This window comes from Orcinus orca, chromosome 8 (assembly GCF_937001465.1).
Source record: "Orcinus orca chromosome 8, mOrcOrc1.1, whole genome shotgun sequence".
Lineage (NCBI taxonomy): Eukaryota > Metazoa > Chordata > Mammalia > Artiodactyla > Delphinidae > Orcinus > Orcinus orca.
The window spans coordinates 88,676,923-88,694,003 of NC_064566.1; the positions used below are offsets into that span (position 1 = coordinate 88,676,923).

At 38.5% G+C, this 17,081-nt stretch overlaps 1 protein-coding gene across 1 annotated transcript; it reads left to right on the forward strand.

Annotated features, from left to right (window-relative positions):
* The first annotated feature begins 9,002 nt into the window (after window positions 1–9,002).
* On the forward strand, window positions 9,003–9,680 carry LOC101276849 (DPH3 homolog). The gene has a single exon (XM_004273425.3). It carries the CDS (start codon window positions 9,006–9,008, stop codon window positions 9,309–9,311), a length of 306 nt encoding a protein of 101 aa, XP_004273473.2. The 5' UTR covers window positions 9,003–9,005; the 3' UTR covers window positions 9,312–9,680.
* Window positions 9,681–17,081: the final 7,401 nt, after the last annotated feature.

A 17,081-nucleotide genomic window follows, 5' to 3' on the forward strand; every position in this document is an offset into this window, starting at 1 on the left:
TCCTAATGTTATTGTTTTTTTCTGACTCTTATCCCTAGGGTTACCACTCTCATGTTGCAGAACTGAAAAATAGAGCAGAGCAGAACAGAAAGGAATATGGAGCTCAATAAGGATTTCATAATGCCTTGGAGGAACCGATGGAGGAACCGAGAACTCAGAGCACAGACCTGCACGAAGGAAGCACTACTTACCCACCTTCGGCAGAAAATGTTCGTTTGGTTGTTCTTCCAAAGCGCTATTAGGTTGCGCTGTGTCCTCTCTCCTTCCCTTTTGCCAATAGCCAAGCAGCCTCATACTAGTTTGGCCAAGGTAGGGCCATCTCAGCAGAGTAGAAGAGTTTTAGCCAGCCCACTCAGGAACAGAATTAATGACATGGTCTCATTAGTGCCACACACAAAAAGAATCCATCAAGCTGGCGACTTGGTGTAATGCCTCACTCCTCTTCAAATGAAGGATTTTAAAAGGATTTACCAGTTTGCAAGGCGGAAATAGAGACACAGATGTAGAGAACAAACAAACGTATGGACACCAAGGGGGGAAAGTGGTGGGGGGGGGTGGTGGGATGAACTGGGAGATTGGGATTGACATGTATACACTAATATGTATAAAATGGAGAACTAATAAGAACCTGCTGTATTCTTAAATAAAAATAAATAAAATAAAATAACAGAAAAAGAAAAAAAAAAGAAAAGGATTTTGTCAGTCCCTCCCCAGGCATACTAATCTTGTCCAACTGTCAACTGCTTGTTATCTCTTTCAGTGCTTCTTAAACCTTTCCACTGAAGAACTGAGAGAGAAGAGTATCAGCTGCACACAGCACAACACACACACACACACACACACACGCACACATGCACACAGGGGCACAGGGGCACTCGTATGTGTAAATGCGCAGCCCTGGGAAAGTGACCCAACACAACCTTTGGGAAATAAACATTCTCCAAAGCACTATGTCTATCTTATTTGTTTAAATCTCACACCTACTCTGTTTTTCATATATAAATGAAAACTTTAAAAAATAAATAAAGGGCCTTCCCTGGTGGCGCAGTGGTTGAGAGTCCGTCTGCCGATGCACGGGACACGGGTTCGTGCCTCGGTCCGGGAAGATCCCACATGCCGCAGAGCGGCTGGGCCTGTGAGCCATGGCCCCTGAGCCTGTGCGTCTGGAGCCTTGCTCCACAACGGGAGAGGCCACAACAGTGAGAGGCCCGCGTACAGCAAAAAAATAATAATAATAAATTAATTAATTAATTAAAACTTAAAAGGGAAAATTTATATTCCAGAAGATGCAGTATATTTAAGAAACGCTTTAAGAAATCCCTCCCCCTCCTCAATCATGGCACATGTCTTACATTCCCATTTGAAAAACCCCTACTTGAGAAACTTATATAATAAATTTTTATTGCTCTGAGGTAGAATTCATACTCTTAAAGGTAATTTAATATTTTTTTAATTTGTATTTTTCTGCTCACTCAACCAATATTATAGAGTATCTACTATTTTTCTTGCTCTTATTTTAGTAAAATCACTAATTAAGGTGTTATAATGAAGACACTCACATGATTTGTGCTTTCTTGACAATAATGATATAAAAGTAAAATGTAAGTGTACTCAAACTGTACAAAATGTTACTATATTTTCATCATAAAGGTAAACTAAATGTAAAAACAATGTAAAATTATTTTTCATATAATGTCAAAGTTATGTCTCTTCTAAAATATTCAAAAGCATCTATAAAAATTAAAGGGGGGGCTTCCCTGGTGGCGCAGTGGTTGAGAGTCCGCCTGCTGATGCAGGGGACACGGGTTCGTGCCCCGGTCCGGGAAGATCCCACATGCCACGGAGCAGCTGGGCCCGTGAGCCATGGCCGCTGAGCCTGCGCGTCCGGAGCCTGTGCTCCGCAACGGGAGAGGCCACAACAGTGAGAGGCCCGCGTACCGCAAAAAAAAAAAAAATCTAAAAAAAAAAAATTAAAGGGGAAAGCATAAATTAAAATTAACAAATGTCAACATTTTAAATTAAATATTTTAAATTTAATTTTTGAAAATTTAATTAAATGTTACTAATAGGTTTATAAAAATAAAATGATTCTTCATTCAGAATTTACTGTCCTTCTAGCTGCCAATGCAAACAATTGGCATCACGCTTTATAAACATTTTAATTAAACTCCATATGTACAGTTTAAGAGGGATATGAATTACTTTATGTTGCAAAATATTCTTCAGCCACCATGTGCAATAGTTGTGAAATCACCCTAAATTTGTGAACACAAAAGAAGTAAGACAAGTGTACACTCAGCGGTATTGGAGACCAATAATTGGGCTATGGGAAAATGTAGTCATTCTTACTGAAAGAGAAGTTTGAAGAATTGATTAATTTGTCTTTCCTCTTATCCAAGCACTTCCATCACCCAATGCTCCCCAGATTTCCCAGCACTGTGGGACCCTGTCTTTGCAAACAGCTCTATCCACAAACCTCCCCAGCATTCCGAGGCAGCCAGCAAGAGATGTGGGAAAACGTTTACCTGGGGGTTAAACAGTGTTGGGTATTAAAGTGGATATTTAGGCTTACGGCCCCATGCTATGTAAATGCTGAATGCCCACGTGAAGGAGGGCCCGGGTGCTCTCTAATACTCTGTGGTGGGGTGGGGGAGTTCTGACATGCAAGGCCTTCTAAAGCCAGGGCAGACCTGCTCGCCCCAGTCTGAGAGCCGTCAGAAGCCTCCAGTACATAAACATGATGGAGTAGAAAGAGTAGGTGTGACGTGACCGCCCTGTACTCTGCTCCAGAGAGAATACTGAGTGAGAAGAGGACCTAGAAACAAAGAGTTTACAAAGTGCTTTTGTTACCGAGTCCAAGCTCTCTCTGCTCGCTGCGCAACAGGCCAATAAAGTGGGGATGAGGTGCTGAGGCAAGGAATACGACTTTATTCCGGCAGACCGAGAGGATGGCAGACTAATATCTCAAATTAACCACTTTATAGGGGTTTGGATGCCAGTTTCTTTTATAGCACAGAGAGGGGGAGGAGGTGGGGAAGTAAAGTAAAAAAGCCATAAGTTTTGCAAATATCCCCTGGAATGGCCAGCTTCAGGGAGGGGACGTGTTAATTTCCGCTGTCTTGCAGCCATCCACAGGTGGACAGGGTCCGGATGTTTCCCTGAACAAAGGCACTTTGGTTTGACATTCAGGCAGAGGGGCGGGGTTCCCTAAGGCAGGCCAGTATGTATAGACAGTATCCTTTTAGTGAACAAAAGCAACAGGAAGCAAAGGTTAAAGTAAAAGAAACAGATCCAACATGTAGTCAGATTTGGCTCTTCCCTCTTACACTTTCTCATGCATTATCTACCTACCCAGTGAGGTTAGTATATAGAGAAGACATGATTATTACTATTTTACAAATAAGGAAACTGAGGCACAAACTAAATTGACGTGATTCTCCAGTGGTAACCTAGCCACCACTTGGTGGAGCTGAGATCAGAACCCAGGGCTCCTGGCTCCCTGCCCACGGAACCTGCTGCTCCTGTCTGCTTCCTGATGCTCAGAGTTTCTTCTATATTTCTGTCAGGGTTTTGTTAGTTGAAAAGAATAAAAGAACCATGTTGTTTTGCCCTCTTCAGTGCTTAAGGATTTGGAGGTTCAGGGGTGGAGGAAAAGGGAAGTCACTTTTTTTTTTTTTTTAAAGATGTTGGGGGTAGGAGTTTATTTATTTATTTTTGCTGTGTTGGGTCTTCGTTTCTGTGTGAGGGCTTTCTCTAGTTGTGGCAAGCGGGGACCACTCTTCATCGCAGTGCGCAGGCCTCTCACTATCGCAGCCTCTCTTGTTGCAGAGCACAGGCTCCAGACGCGCAGGCTCAGTAGTTGTGGCTCACGGGCCTAGTTGCTCCGCGGCATGTGGGATCCTCCCAGACCAGGGCTCGAACCCGTGTCCCCTGCATTAGCAGGCAGATTCTCAACCACTGTGCCACCAGGGAAGCCCAGGGAAGTCATTTTAATAGATGTTTTCTGAACTTATTGAACTTCAACATCTTGGAACTAACATACACTGAAATGTTTCCCGTCAAATAGTGATTATGTGCACAACAATAAACTTACTGTATTTGGTCTTCTGGGGAGTGGTCAGCATCTTCTTTCATCCTTTTGATTTGAATTTCCTTGGACTACTGGATGGGGATGTTTTCCGTCCTTACATGGCAATTTGAGAAGGGTAGCTAAGTAGCATAATTGATATTTACCATGTGGTATGCACTATTTGGGAGTTGGGGGCTGAACCTGACAGAAAATTAAACGTGATTTCTGCCTCAGAGGTCCTCATTTTACTCTGATGAATAGATTTGGCATGTAAACACAGGAAGAAGAGAATCCCAACTTCAAGGGAAATGGGGTAGAGATACACCCAAAAAGACATCTGTCTGTGGGATTACCTAATAAATTTAATTTGGATGATGAGTTAAAGAAAGTTAATAGACTTTTAAGCTATAAAGCAAAGGCTACAAATGCTGCCTCTAAAGCCGATCTCCACACCTCCAATCTTCTTCCCCCAAAGTTTCCATACAAGTCATTGTACGGCATCTGCCCACAAACCAGGTTCTTGGTGACATTCTGTCTTCTTCACAAAAAATACATACTCCTCTCTCTTTCTCACTGTCAGTTCTGCATTCCCAAAAAAATCAGGACACTAGAAATAAGCATCAACTTATCTTTACTCACAGGGATGGATGGATGCCTATTTAGGAAGACACTTATGACAAAATGTGGCTAACCAGTAGAGGGGGCCTGGGCTTCACATTTGATGTGCTTTAAAGACACAAGAAACCAGAAAGAAGGGTGTCTGGGTGAGGTCACAAAGCAGAATAAATCAGGTGTAGAGCACGTTTACAACCACTCAAAAGGTTTTGTGAACATTGTCTCTATATCTATACATCCCTGCGTGGGCATATGGAAAAGGAACATTATGCAGACTAAAGGAATGAATCACTCCTGATCCAACAGTGCATGACATTTCTTACTTGAGCTCTCTTGCATTCAAATTCTTATTACTCAATGATTCTTCATTTTTACACAGTTTTTCCATTATGACACACATGGGCAAATTCCTCAACTTGCCATGGCATACTTTGACAAAACGCTTAAATGAACTCTTTGGTGAACTCTTACCTTCACATATCTAGAGATTGTTATCCTCAGCACAACAATTACTCTAGGTTGGTATACTAGTGGTTAAAACAATCTTAATGACCAGGAGCCTAGCCCAGTTGTAAGGGCTAGGCCCTAGAGTCAAACAGATGAAACTTCAAATTCTGGAATCTACCACACGCCAGCTTTGTGGACTCAAGCAAGTTATGTTAACTCACTAAGATTTGATTCATCTGTAAAAAGGAAATCATAATACATAAAATTTTCTTTATTTTTAAATTGGGGTATAGTTGTTTTACAATGTTGTGTTAGTTTCTACTGTACAGCTAAGTTAAACAGAGTTCCCTGTGCATTACAGCATGTTCTCATTATTTATCTATTTTATACATATTAGTGTATATATGTTAGCTCCAATCTCCTAATTCATCCCACCACCCCCTTTCCCCCCTTGGTGTCCATACGTTTGTTCTCTACATCTGTGTCTCTTTGAGCCAATCTCTCAGAAGAGTAGGTACTGAAAAGTCTTGACTCAGAATATGAGATGGAGTAAAAGGAAGAAAGGAAGTTTAACAGCGAGTCAGGTGAAGGAGGGGAAGAATAACTGGATATGTATTTTATGAAAATTCAAATGATTAAAGAAATGGCCATCCAATATTTATTGATTGAGCCAGCAGTTAAAGGTGGACTAGGCACTGACATGCTAATATTACAGCACATTAACTTTTTAGTCTGTGGTTTGACACAATGGTTATTGTAGTAAAAGGCATTTTTACATTAAGTTGTATGTAAATGTACATTGAAATGCTATACATACAGATGAGCAAACAGAACACTAATGGAAAACAAAAAAATGTGAAGGACTAGGTCTTGGAATAGAAAACATTTTCTACAGGATATGGGAAGCAAGTATCAGACATCCTGGTCTTAGCTCTCCCAGCTCCCACCTTCCTGTCCTCTCAGGACACTTAAATAAATTCTTTTTGTGGTTTAGCCTCAAAAAAAAAAAAATCATAGTAGTAACGAAAAATAGGATTGTTGGGTGGATTAATGATAACTAATAATAAAAGCAAAACATGTGAGGGAGTTGATATTGTTCTTGGTTTTCCACTCAAGAGCACAGAATTGGATTATCTTTGATTTGTAACACACCCTCATCACGGGTCTAAGCATGGTCCTCTTTTGTTTTTATTTATATAAACTATGTACTTATATATGAATTTGCTTATTATTATTAATAATTTAAATACATGTGAACCAACCACCCAATACAAGAATTAGAACATTAACAATCATTTACACCCACCTATGGGCTTCTCCCCAGTCTATTCCTCTACTTCCCCTTCCTTGAATCTTGCAGTTATTATTATAACTTGTTTTTGAAATTATAGCTTTATCACATTTGTATTCCTAATAACTCTATTGTTCAATTTTCTTTGTTTTCAACATTATAAAGGAGCTTCAGGCTCTATAAAATATGAGGGAATTTCCTTTTTAAAAAAATTTTATTGCTCAGGTTATTCATATTTTTGCTTCTAGCTATTTATTTTGCTATATAATATGCCGTTGTGTGAAATTACCACAATTTATTTATCTGTTTTCTATTGATAAGTATTTGGGTCGTTTCAGGTATTTATCTTGCTAAGAGTGCAATAAGTGCTACTGGGAACATTCTTGTTTATGTCTTCTATTGTACATAGAGTTTTTCTTGGGTATATACCTAAAAGTAGAATTGCTGAGTTAATGTGGAAATGTTCAACATCAGATAACAACAAACTTTGCAAAGTGGTCGTATCCAGTTAATTCATATTCTCTTCAATATGTGGCATTGTCCACTTCTTAATTTTTGCCCATTGAATGGGTATAAGTTGGTATCTCGTTGTGGTTTTAATATGCCTTCCCCAATAAATAATGAAGTTGACCTTCTCATAATGATTTTATTGATCATCTGTGTTTTCTCCTCTGTGAAATTCTTGTTTGTATTTCTTGCCCATTGTCTATTGGATTGTTTGCTATTTCCTTATTAATTTGAGGAAACCTCTATATATTCTTGCTAGTAATCCTTTGTTGGTTAGTTGGGTTGCAAATATCCTCTTCCAGTTGGTACCGTCTCTCTTTTCTTTCATAAGATATCTTTTGGTGTTCAGATCTTAATTTTAATGTCATCAGATTTCTCTTTTATGGTTAGAGGGTTTTTTATGTGTCTTTAATAAATTCTTCCCTACCTCAAAGTCAGAAATGTATTTACCTATATTTTCTAATAAAATTTACAAAATTTTACTTTTAACATTTAAGTCCTTAATTTATCTGGAGTTCATTTTTACAAACGACTTAAGGATGGAATCAATATCATTTTTTCCATTATAGATCACCAGTTTTTACAGATACATTTATTGAATAGTCCCTCCATTCTCCATTGATCTGCCAGGTCACATCTGTCATATACCAAAATTCCATATATACATGGGTTTGCTTCTGAGTTTTCTACCTGCCCAAAAGTTTATTTTTCTATTTCTGAACAAATATCATGCTATATATACTACAGCTTCAAAATAAACCCTGTTGGCTAATAAAGCAAATCTCCCCTCCCTACTCCTCTATAGAAATGTTTGACTTCTTGGTCCTTTATTCTTTCACATAGTTGTTTTTTTAATTATTTATTTATTTTTGGCTGCATTGGGTCACCTTTGCTGTGTGTGGGTTTTCTCTAGTTGTGGCTAGTGGGGGCTACTCTTCGTTGTGCTGCACGGGCTTTTCATTGTGCTGGCTTCTCTTGTTGCCGAGCACAGGCTGTAGGTGCTCAGGCTTCAGTAGTTGTGGCACGTGGGCTCAGTAGTTGTGGCGCAGAGGTTTAGTTGCTCCACGGCATGTGGGATCTTCCCAGACCAGGGCTTGAACCCGTGTCCCCTGCAATGGCAGGCGGATTCTTAACCTCTGTGCCACCAGGGAAGTCCTCACATAAATTTTAGAATAAACTATCACATTCCATTAAAATCCTACTGAAATTTTTGTTGGAATTGCATTAAGTCTATGAGCCAATATGAGGAGAATTAAAATATTTATAATATTAAAGTTTTTTCCATTTAAGAAATAAGAAATATGTATCATAGTATTTCTGTTTATTTATTTAGGACTTCTTTAATGAATCTCAATAGTTTTAAATTTTCTCCAAGGAGGTCCTGCACATCTTTTTAAAAATTTTTATTCCTATATATCTGATTTTTTAAATATATCATAAGTGATATCTTCTTTTAAATTACATTTTATGGTTATTTGTTACCGGTGTATGGAAATGAACTGACTTTGCTAAATTCTCCTATTATTTCTAATAATATAATACTTTGCCCCAGGTGTCTTTGATTTTCTACGAGGTTATCATGTCATCAGCAAATAATTGGCAATTCTATTTCTTCTTTTCCAATCCTTATGCCTCTACTTTCTTTTTCTTGCCTTATTGCACTAGCTAAAACTGTCAATACAAGGTTGAATAGAAATGATGATACTGGGCACCCTTAATCATTCCCGATGTTAAATGGAATGCTCCTACTGTTTCCCCATGTTTGCCATAACATAATTGTCCTTCATTAGGTTAAGCAAATTCTTGATTTGCTAAGAATTTTTATCATGAATTTATGCTTGATTTCTATGAAATATTTCTCAAAACCTTTTAAGATAATCATGTTATTTTGTCCTTAAAGCTGTTAATGTTGTGTACTACATGGTATATTTTACTTTTATACTCTGTTGGACTTAGTTTGCAAATATTTTATTTAGGATTTCTACACTTAAAATCCTCAGGAAATTATCTGTAATTTTCTTTTCTCATATTATCCTTTTCTTGTTTGAAAATCAAGATTATATGGCCAAGTTGGACATGCCCTGGCTTGGGTCAGACAGCGGAGGTGACAGACCTCTGCTGGCCCCAGTAATGATGGCGATGTTTCACGACAAGGTGGAGACTGAGGACTTCCAACATGATGAGGACTCAGAGAAGTACTTCTACCCCTGCCCATGTGGGAGTAACTTCTGCATCACCAAGGAAGATCTGGAGAATAGGGAAGACGTGGTAACGTGCCCTAGCTGCTCTCTCATTATAAAAGTGACTTATGACAAAAATCAGTTTACATGTGGAGAGACAGTCCCAGCCCCTTCCACCAACGAAGAACTAGTTAAATGTTGAAGAAGACTTTAGGACTCCAAAGCCTGAACTTTGGGGAATGAGCCAAGATGGAAAACTCAAATGCAAAGTCACTGACTTCTTCATGGTGACAGTCATTTTTTAGTTTGCTGGTCCATAGAGTGTGGATTCTTCCCATTGGCTGCCAAGTTGAAGAAGCAAGTCCACCACATGACATACCTGGATTTTATGCCGAGAACTTTGAATTGGACGTGCTCTTAAATTTCCATCCAAACTTAAAGAAGATAATTTCAAATCAGTGCTTTCTTTCTCTCAGTTTTGTTATTTTTATATCTTACACCTAATTACTTCATTATCTGATAACAGCTTCATCTACCTCAAAGTCATTAGGATTCTTTAATTTAAAAAGAGATTTTAGGGTTTCCCTGGTGGCGCAGTGGTTGAGAGTCCGCCTGCCGATGCAGGGGACACGTGTTCGTGCCCCGGTCCGGGAAGATCCCACATGCCGCAGAGCGACTAGGCCCGTGAGCCATGGTCACTGAGCCTGCGCGTCCGGAGCCTGTGCTCCACAACGGGAGAGGCCACAACAGTGAGAGGCCCGTGCACGGCAAAAAAAAAAAAAAAAGAGAGAGAGATTTTATTTTTTAGTTGGTTAAAAAAAAAGATTATATGGCCTCATAAATAAGTTGGGAGTATTCCCTCCTTTTCTAGTCTTTATTACAGTTTGTACTAAGTTTAATATGGTATGTTCCTTGAAAGTTTAGTAGAATTGCCTGCGAAACCACTTGGCCTAAAGTTTTATTTGTGAGATGATTTTTTAAATTGCTTTAATTTCTTAAAGTTATGGCACTATTAAGGCCTTCTATTTCTTCTTAATTCATTTGGTAGATTATATTTTTCTAGGAAGTTGTCCATTCCATTTTCTTCAAATGCATTTCTATAGTGTGGAGATGATATTACAAACAATAACATTGACATATTTTGCTCTCATCTCATTCATGCTCCAGACTCCTGAGGTTTTAAAGTTGAGATTAAAAGATGATAAGAAAATACTAGTTTTTAAATTACTTTTTTTTCCATGATCACTCTTGCCACAGGCTTGCCTATTTTATTAGTTTTTTCAAAGAATCAACTTTTGGCTCTTTTGATCTTCTGTATTGTTATTTTTGTTTCCATTTCATTAATGTTGCTATTATTTTACTCATCCTTCCTTCTACTTTCTTTAAATTTATTCTGTTTTTTTTTTCTATCTTAAAAAAGTGTCTAACTTAAAGACACCACCTTTTGATATTGTGTAGAACTTAACTCTAGGTTATGGTAGACATAATTTCTCATTTTCTTTTCTTTGGGTCTTTGGTAGTTTTTGAAAGACAACACCAAACTTTATCCAAGTATTTAATTATCTTTATGTCATACACCTCTAGTAGCATCTCCTGGATTTGCTTCTTTTCTTATTTGAGGACCTTTTCCAATACTCTTTTCAATATGGGTCTTTGTGTGACAAACCTTTTGAGACCTTATGTGCCTGAAAATATTTTTATTATACCCTCACATTTAAATGACAATTTGGCTGGATATAAATTTAGGCTCAATGTTCTTTTGTCTTTTCAATATTTTAAAAATATTACCATTGTCTTCTTTTTGCTCATGAAAAGTCTGAGATCCTGGTGATTCTTATTCCTTGGTGATTGATCTGCTCTATCTCTCTAGAAAATTTTAGAATTTTATTTTTGCCTGTAAAACTTCCATTTCATTATAATATTGCCAGGGTTAGTTTCTTCTTATTGCTGTTGGTTGGAACTGCATAAATACATCATCATTCATCTTTCTTTAATTCTAGGAAATTTATTTCCATTTCTTCAAGTATTTCCTCTTCTTCCTTTTTATTTTCCTCTTCTCCTGACACTCCTATTTTCTGTGAGTTGAAGTTCACATTCCAATTCAATCTTCTTTATCTCTTAGCTTTTATTTCATATACTCTTTTTTTTTTTTTGGTGTGGGGGGGTTCTCGGGCCTCTCACTGTTGTGGCCTCTCCCATTGTGGAGCACAGGCTCTGGACGTGCAGGCTCAGCAGCCATGGCTCACGGGCCCAGCCACTCCGCGGCATGTGGGATCTTCCCAGACCGGGGCACGAACCCGTGTCCCCTGCATCGGCAGGCGGACTCTCAACCACTGTGCCACCAGGGAAGCCTTATTTCATATATTCTTTTTCTTTATTCTTCCTTTCTTCCTTCCAGGAGAGCTCTTTAATCTGATCTTCTAGCTCACTAATTTGTTTTTCAGCTACATCTATTCTAGCATCCATCTCTGTTCTTTCTACTATTATGAACATAATTTTCATGCCTAGTATTTCCTCTTGACTTTTATGATTTCCTTATCAGTTATTTATTATGCTTATTTTATATTTGTTAACCATTGGATTTAACATATTTGCTTTCTGGTGGCATCTGTAATCCAGGTTGTTGCTTTCTTTTCAAGTAGTTTTTCTCCTGAGATATCTCATTACCTTGGCCTTTGAGCATATATTTCTCTGATGCTATCAGCTGTTCTGTCTTAGCATTTGGTACGGGAAAAGACCAAAGGGCATATCCCAGTCTGTGTCAACATCCAGTGAGATCAAGGAGAGGGGAAGGGATAACATTAAAGTGGAGAACTCCAAGCACCAGACTACATAATTAATTGCTCAGGCTGTGTATCATGCCACCAAATAACTCTTAAGATCAAGGCACTACTTTTAGAACCCATCCCACCCTCCACCCCTCAAGGAGAAGCAGCCTTAAAAGGAAGTACTCTTAGGTGCTAGAGGAAGTTGAGGGTAGAGGGAGGTGTGAGTAAACATTCAAGGTCCATCAATCCCCACCAGTTTTCCACACTCTGGCTTCTGTTCTGCCCTGATTGTTATTCTTGAGGACACTTAGACCAGCAGTCTGAGCCTCTATCGCTAATTTCCACACAACTCTCCTGCCCTAGGCTTCAGATGTACACACACACACACACACACACACACACACACACACACACCAGTTCAAAACAGGCTTCCTTGTCCCTGGGGATTTCTCTGGAGTTTTTCCCCAGTATTTCCTACAGTTCCTCTGAGATTGATCTTGGGGTCAGCAGCCAGCCTGTGGTAATTCTCTACCTTGGCAAAATTGGAGGTTTTACATAGGTTTATATTAGACAAAATTGTGAAACAAGTATACTCTGGAACTTTACGTGCAACGGGACAGCCCAATATTCAAAATCTCCATTACAACGCTTGCCTACCTGAGCCTCCCTTTCCCATCATCAGCCAAAGGTCTCTGCTATTCCTAATGGTCTTCATATTCCATTAATGATGCTTATCTTTTCCCTATGCAAACACCGAATTAACCCAATCATGAAGCTAATGGAAAAAAATGAGAATAGCAGAGTAGAAGGAGGCCTAGAGACTTTCTCTCCAGGTAACAAAAGTGCATTTCTATAGTGGTTTTTGGAAGGCTATTCATTTACTTTGTTTAATCCAAAGGAATAAGGTTGTGTAGAAGGAAGGAGTAGGCTGCTGGAGAGACTTTTTAGACAAATATAATCTTTCAGCTTTCAAATTTCACTGCATATAATCACACATCCATATAACATTATAATTCTTATTAATGCTTATAAGCTAACAAAAACAATAGCATGTCAACTTTTCCCATTTTAAGTCTAATGGATCAAAATGTACTTCATGATTTATAGGACCTTATGTAATATGGTCCTAACCTACCCTTTCAGCCCCATGCCTCTATCTCTATTCTTCTATTCAGTTGGAATGTTTTCAGCTTCTTCCCACCTCAAGATATTCAGAAATCTTTTACTTACACTGGTAAGTCTCTCCCCACCTGTCATCCCCTGGCTTACTCCTACTGATTCTTCAGCTCTCACCTTAAATGTCACTTCCTTAGGAAAACTTCTTGACCCCCAACCCCCCAGACTGAATCAGGATCCCATGTTACACAAACTCATAGCAAGCAGTAGTTTTCCTTTAGAGAATTTATCATAATTATAGTTAACTAATGAAATATGCGAAGAAGAGGAGAATTGGTATATAATATACTGTGAAGTAGAAAGTAAAGAATTTTTATTCATTTTTTTGAACACATATATACTGAAAACTTACTGTGTTCCAGGCATTGTGTTAAGTAACTGGGAATACAGTGGGGAAAGAGGTAGACCATTCCTCTTCACTTTAATCATCCATTCTTGAGGATATCCCCTGGATATTAGGATCACCTAAAATAATATCTCATTCAAATATACTAGCATAGACATAACTCCTTCTCAAGAAATTTCATGTCCTTACTCTCATCTCATTTATGCTCTAGACGCTTGAGCCCTCCATTTGCCCATCAGTCTCCCTTCCTTTTCTTATCTTCACTTTTTTCTCTATCCCGACTACATGATACTTGTTTTCAGTGTTTTTTCTTGCCAAATCCTCAACTCCTTTGACATTCTGTAGGATCCACTCAGCAAGCTTAAGCCCTGACACCCAGGCGACCAAACATGGTTACAAAAAGTCCCATGACCATGTGGATTGGTATTTCTACCAATTCATGTTTTTCTCACTTCAGCTGGAGATTCTTATTGCTCAGGAAGTTTTCTATGTGTTCTAATCAATTTCCTCTCCAATTCTCATAGCAGCTTTTTCAAACTTTCACAACTCATCTATATGCTCCAATGCCCCACTCTAACACTGCGGATAATCTGCTTCTTACTTCACAGAGGAAACCGATGCCAAGAGTAAACTTCCTGGACTGCAAACTACCTACTTACCTGCAGTCAAAATTGCCCTTTCTTCCTTCCGCCACCCACATCAGAGTAAAGGAGGCATCTCACCTCCTGACTCTTGCCTTCAAGATTTCATTGCCTTCCATAGATGATCTCTAATCACCTTTATTTCAATTTTTCTCTCTTCTTACTCTTTCCAAAAATGCTCAACTTCTACCATTTAAAAATAAAACAAAACACAAAACTTCTCTTGACTCTGCATCCTCTTCTATCTTCGTTCCTCCACAGATAAATTTCTTGAAAGAACAGTCTACATTCACTCTTCTTCACCTCTTCCCACTCACACCAGTTTGGCTTCCGCCCTCAGTACTCTGAAATCCTCTGCAAAGATCATCAATTATCTCTTCATGACTAAATCCAATGAATTCATCTTTATCTTGCTTGACATCTTTTCAGAGATTGAAAGTACTCCTTTCTTCTTGAAATTCTCCTCCTTTAAACTCTCTTTTCCCTAGACTTTTAAAAAATATTTTCCCATCTTGATCCATTCTCCTTTTATTTCTCTGGCCTCTCCTCCTTGCCCACTCCTGTGAGTGCTAAACAAATGCTGTAGGATTCTGTCTTCTCCTTAACTCTTTTTGAGGGGGAGGTAGGGGGGGAGTTTTTAATTGGCTTGTTTTTGTATTTTATTATCTTAGACCAGGAACTAAGCAAATGAATATATTCCTCAGTCTTGAAGACCAAAAATAAATGCAAATTTTAAAATAACTTTTGTAGTTACAAATATAAGAAATTTAAATTCAACAAACACTTAATCTAAAAGTATCTGCTAAGGTTAGGTTAAAATTAATAGTCACCAAATTTGGATATGATTATATTTAAAAACTGAAACTTACATATTCACAGCTCCCAAAATATACCTACGAAACCAAAAAGAACAGGTCCAAAAAGAACTAGTAAGTTAGAGGCTAATATAGTGCCAGTTTTCATAATATAACACACTTTCCAAGACTGAAGATTAGAAAAGAATGACTCTTTACTTACTTGTAAGGTTTATTCCCTTAAGAGATGAGTCACAATGGCAAAAACTCAAAACCTGGCCCCCATGAATCTGTGGGCTTATCTCCTTGAGCTGTAAGTAATAGGCTCCTAGACTAGACTAGCAGAAGGCAATAAGTAGCTGCAAACTCTTTTCCTTCAATCTTGATATTCCCATTGCATGATACCATCCACATCCTTGACTTCAACTATCAGTACCCTCAAGTCTCTAAATTTTCAGCCTAGATCTCCTCGCCAAGCTCCAGAATTATGTATCCAGAACTTGTAAATGGCAGGGCAGAATATCTGACTCCTAGCACAACTCATTTTGCTTCAGTAGACAGACATAATATATATTGATTTCTACAATGATTTAACAGGCTTTCAGAGTATCTTTATATGTATTAGAGAAATAAGGACTGAATGTCTGAATGAAATTGATTATATGTTCTTTGAGGGCTGGGTCCTTATTTCACCCACCTTAGTGCCCAGCAGAGTGAATGGCACATGGTAAGCTCTCAGTAACTGATTATATCTGTTCACTCCTGTTAAAAACCTGGTAGCAATCTTCAGCATCCCTCTCCCGATCCTTACATCTCATCGCTGCCACAGTTGGAATCCATCGCTCCAGCAGTTTCCTGCCCAGCTGCAACTTTGCAGCAGTCTGGCTAGAAGGGGAAGAAGGAGCCCTCCATGACCTGGTCCCACGTATCTTCCCATTCTATCTGTGGACACTCTCATCGAGTCTCGACATTCACAACTGATGGTAGGTACCTGAGCACATCTTGTTTCTTCATACCTTCGGGACCATTGCTCATGCTGTTTTGTCTTCAAATGCTCATCCGATCTTTTTTCAGCTGGCTAACTCTTAGCAGGATTTACAACTCAAGTTTCATCTTTTAGAAGCCTCTCCTGCGAACCTTTAAACTTAATCAACTCTCCTCTGAGCTCCCTGTGCAAACCTGTTAACTCTCACCTCTTTAAGTATTTGTTTATGTATCCACCCTCCTCATAGTAATCCTTTGAGGCAGGTGGACTGTTTAACAGATGAGAAATTGAGGCAGAAAAAGGCTAAGCAACTTTCCCAAGGTCACCAGCTAGTAAGTAGTAGACCTACAAGTTATACCTCAGCTATCAGATTTCAGAGTTCCCATTCTAAACCATAAATTCTCAAGGAGAGAGACTGCACCTTATTCATGTTTGCATCCCCAGTGTCTACCATGGTGCATAGCACATAAATGCAATAAATGTCAAACTAAACGGCATTTGTTGAATTCTGCTGAAAAGTTAAAGGAATTTAAAAAATGACTTAAGATATGATCCTTACCCTCAAAGAAGTGCACAACTTAGTGGGGTTAAGGAAGATTAGTAAAATACTGCAATAATAGAAAAGAATGAACTAAAGGGAAATTAACTGAGAGTGGGGTAGTTTATATATTGAAACACTGGTATTAGAATGTTGAGGACCCTCTTTAAAATCTTACCCCAGCAGTACTAGACATAGGATCTTCCTGGAACTCATGGTTATATGAAAATTCAAATCAAGTGAATGTTGACGCATAAATTGTTGGAAGTCAAATTAGAAGATGTCTAGTGACAAGCTCTAAAAGTCCGGCCCAGGCTTTGCCCTATTCACTAGTTTACCAATCCAGTTATGAACCTACTATGAGCCATACACTTGTACTAGGAGTGGTGATACAAAGAATAATGACTGCAATAATGACATAGAAAATGATGGTAGAATTTGCAAGTGACTCAGAGAACTAAGATTAGGTAACATGATAGATGGCAGAGTGAAGAATCAAAATAATTTTATTATCTGGAACAGTAAGCAAAATCAACAAGATGACATTTTAACTATCAGAATTCCCATTTACATTTTTAAAAAAGCAATTACCCAAGAAAATGGTAACAATAATTGTTATTTTGAAAGACCCAGAGGTTTAAGTTGGCTTTAATCTTAACTGTAGGCTGTGGCTGCTAAAAAAGAAAACTAGCACAATCTTTGGCTGCACTCGTATCAGCAGAGT